The sequence below is a fragment of the Nestor notabilis genome, unplaced genomic scaffold (assembly GCF_000696875.1).
Source record: "Nestor notabilis isolate BGI_N333 unplaced genomic scaffold, ASM69687v1 scaffold22157, whole genome shotgun sequence".
Lineage (NCBI taxonomy): Eukaryota > Metazoa > Chordata > Aves > Psittaciformes > Psittacidae > Nestor > Nestor notabilis.
Window position 1 is genome coordinate 1 of NW_009937208.1, and position 2,693 is coordinate 2,693.

General features: G+C 57.7%; 1 protein-coding gene across 1 annotated transcript in view; it reads right to left on the reverse strand.

The window, feature by feature from the left end:
• Positions 1–229: 229 nt before the first annotated feature.
• The window catches only part of LOC104408964 (synembryn-A-like), a gene marked incomplete at its 3' end in the record, with an annotated part of 7,584 nt that continues 5,120 nt past the window's right edge, over positions 230–2,693 (reverse strand). Inside the window, exons 4-7 of the mRNA XM_010018716.1 lie at positions 2,611–2,688; positions 1,911–2,005; positions 973–1,123; positions 230–325 (exon numbers count right to left, since the gene is read on the reverse strand). Of these exons, the coding sequence (XP_010017018.1) occupies positions 230–325; positions 973–1,123; positions 1,911–2,005; positions 2,611–2,688 (420 nt within the window). The remainder of the gene's footprint in view (positions 326–972; positions 1,124–1,910; positions 2,006–2,610; positions 2,689–2,693) is intronic.

The window sequence follows — 2,693 nt, forward strand, 5'->3', positions numbered from 1 at the left end:
AATACCCCATCAGAGAGGGGACATTGCCTGTGTGTTCAGCTACCACCAGTAAATGCACAGTGTGGGAGATGTGGACAAAACACTGTGGGTACCAAAGGCCTCAACCACCCACAGACCACACCGAGCAGAGACGGGGGGCCTGCTGGGAGGGTGGCAGTAACCAGGAGCTTCCTGGTCTCCTCTGTCCTCGGAGCAGCATCCCCCAGCTCGTGGCTGAGCCTCAGCACACCTTTGCCTTCAGGAACTTCCTGGTCTGGCGGTGGACGCGGGCGCTCTCAGTCAGCAGGTTCAGCACAGGGGTCAGGCTCTCCTTCAGCTTGTGTCCCTGCAGAGGCACCACGGCACAAGCACCACGTGAGTCACACTGAGCTCAACACCTCTGGCTTGTCAGGGAGAATGCGAGTACAGACACCAGAGAAACAGACGGACACCAAAGCTCCCAGGCTCTGCCGCAGGAGCTCCAGTGCTCCACCACTCCTCCAACCCCTGGGTTTCCAAGCCCTGCTCATGGCACAGCAGTGCTAGAAATACCTGTGGGGCACCCGGAGTGGAGAAGTGCAGTGGTGAAACGTGGAGGCCCTTTGGAACAACTCCAGAGGCTGAAACCACAGTCAGCTTGAAACCAACACAAACTGAGGCTTCCAGAGCTGCCCAGCGGGTCACTGCTGAGCTCAGTGGAACGGCACCAGGGCTTCCATTGCCCAGCTAATCCCCTACTGCTCAACCAGTCTCACCACCTGCAGCCTACCAAGCGATGACACCGTCACTTTCCCAGTCAACAGACGTTGGCTTAGTCCCACCAACCCCAAGTTTGGCTTCTACTAAAAACTGCCCCTTCCATAAAGGAGTATCCCCGAACCAGCCGTGCCCACTGGTGTCCTGTGCTGGTGGCCCGGGGCCTTTCCAGGCTGCAGGGAAGGTGCCCTGCAGTGAGCTGCTGGAGACGAGCAGGGAAGCAGCCCCACAGCTCACCCTGTCCAGGCGGCGCTCCAGGAAGTCCAGCAGGATGCTGACTGCATCCATGTTGACACCCATGTACTCCAGGGAGCCGGGCCGCACTTTGGGGGTGAGCAGCACATCCAGACACTTCAGGGGCAGGTTGCCCAGAAGATTAACCGTGTGGCTGGACAAGTAAAGGCAAAGAGAACACGGTCACGGGGCTTTGCTCACAGAAGTTCCTCAGCTCTCCAGAGATGGAGGTTCATCACTGACTTCCAGCAGTGGGAGGGCTCTGAGCTCCAAGCCGTCTTTGGACTGCATCCCAGGCTCCTCACACCACTGAAAGGGGATACATTAAACTGCTTTTGTGTTGTTGAATTACTTGCTGGGAGTCTAAAGAGACTTTAGTGACAAGTGAGAAACCACAGATCCTGACACTGAGGCCAAGCAGGTCCTTCTCTAGGGCCTCCTGCTGCATCACTCCTTCCCTCCTTCATGGCCAATGCTTACAATTCCTGACTGCAGCTTTCCTGGGGACAGGCTGGTGTCACCAGCTCAGAGCGGACACCCCTGGGCCAGCAACGCCCAGTGATGTGCCACAGGCAATTCCTCAGCCTGGCTTAAGGGACTCAAAGCACCAAACTTGCCCTGGCAAGAGGCCACCGAAATGGTGGCGCTTGAGCAGGTCTGATGCAGGGGATGGAACACAGCCCTCAGGCAGGCTGGGAGAACACACCATGCTCCTCCCTGTGGTGGCTGCACAGACAACGTGTCTAGAGGAAAGACAGGGTTAGTTTGGATGGAGGAACCTGCCGGCTGGGCCAAAGGCACCTGCTTTGGTGTCTGACCTGCTCATCACAGCGACCTCAGCAAACACCACACAGGCAGAGGCGGCTCAAGCCGAGGTCGGGCAGGACTGGCCCTGGGGAGACCTGTTGCTAGTGAGATGCTGACCTAGTGATCTACCAGACCTGTGGAACTCCTCTGTCCTGTCCTCTCCATCAGCAGAGATCATGAGGCAGTGGCGCAGGAGGGCCCCCAGGTGCCGGTACAAAGCAGCATCTTCCTGCCCCGAAACAGAGAATGAAAACCTGCATCAGGAAAAGGATCCTCCACATCCCAGAGCCTGCCCTGAGCCCACAGCCCCATCCAGCAGCCTGCAACTGCTGCAGGGTGTCCCAAGTGAAAGAAGCCTCCAGTTCTCCTTTCAGGACAATACGCAGATTTCCTGCTGCCCAGTACCTTCCCCCTCACTCTGGGACACTGAGCCAAGGGCTGGAAGAGGCCCCAAAAAAGCCCCATGGGTTAGTTAGGGGTGTTCTCCATCACACCCTCCCTTGGCCTTGTCCAGAAGGTGAAGGAGTACCAGGCCAGGCTCAGAAGTGAGTTACTGGGGGCTCTGCTCTGCCCTTGTGCAGTGAATGGTGGGAAGAAGGGAAACACTCAACTTGTAAACTGCAGTGCTCTGAAAGCCTGACGTGTCACTAATGCACTGGACAGAGGCAGTGCCCGAGGGAGGAAGCTCTGACACGAGGCTCCTGCCACCCCTCCATGTACCTGGGGGCTGCACAAGGGCCAGTTTGTAACAGAGGACATGCAAGTGAGGAGAAGGGCAGCAGTGAAACCCAGCCTGGAGACTGGCACATGCAGGGGGGGACACCCAGAGCTTACCTCATCCACCTCCCTCTTGCTGGAGTCGAAGGTGATGTTGAAGAGCACTTTGAGGATCTCCATGGCTCGCTCTGTCTCCTGCC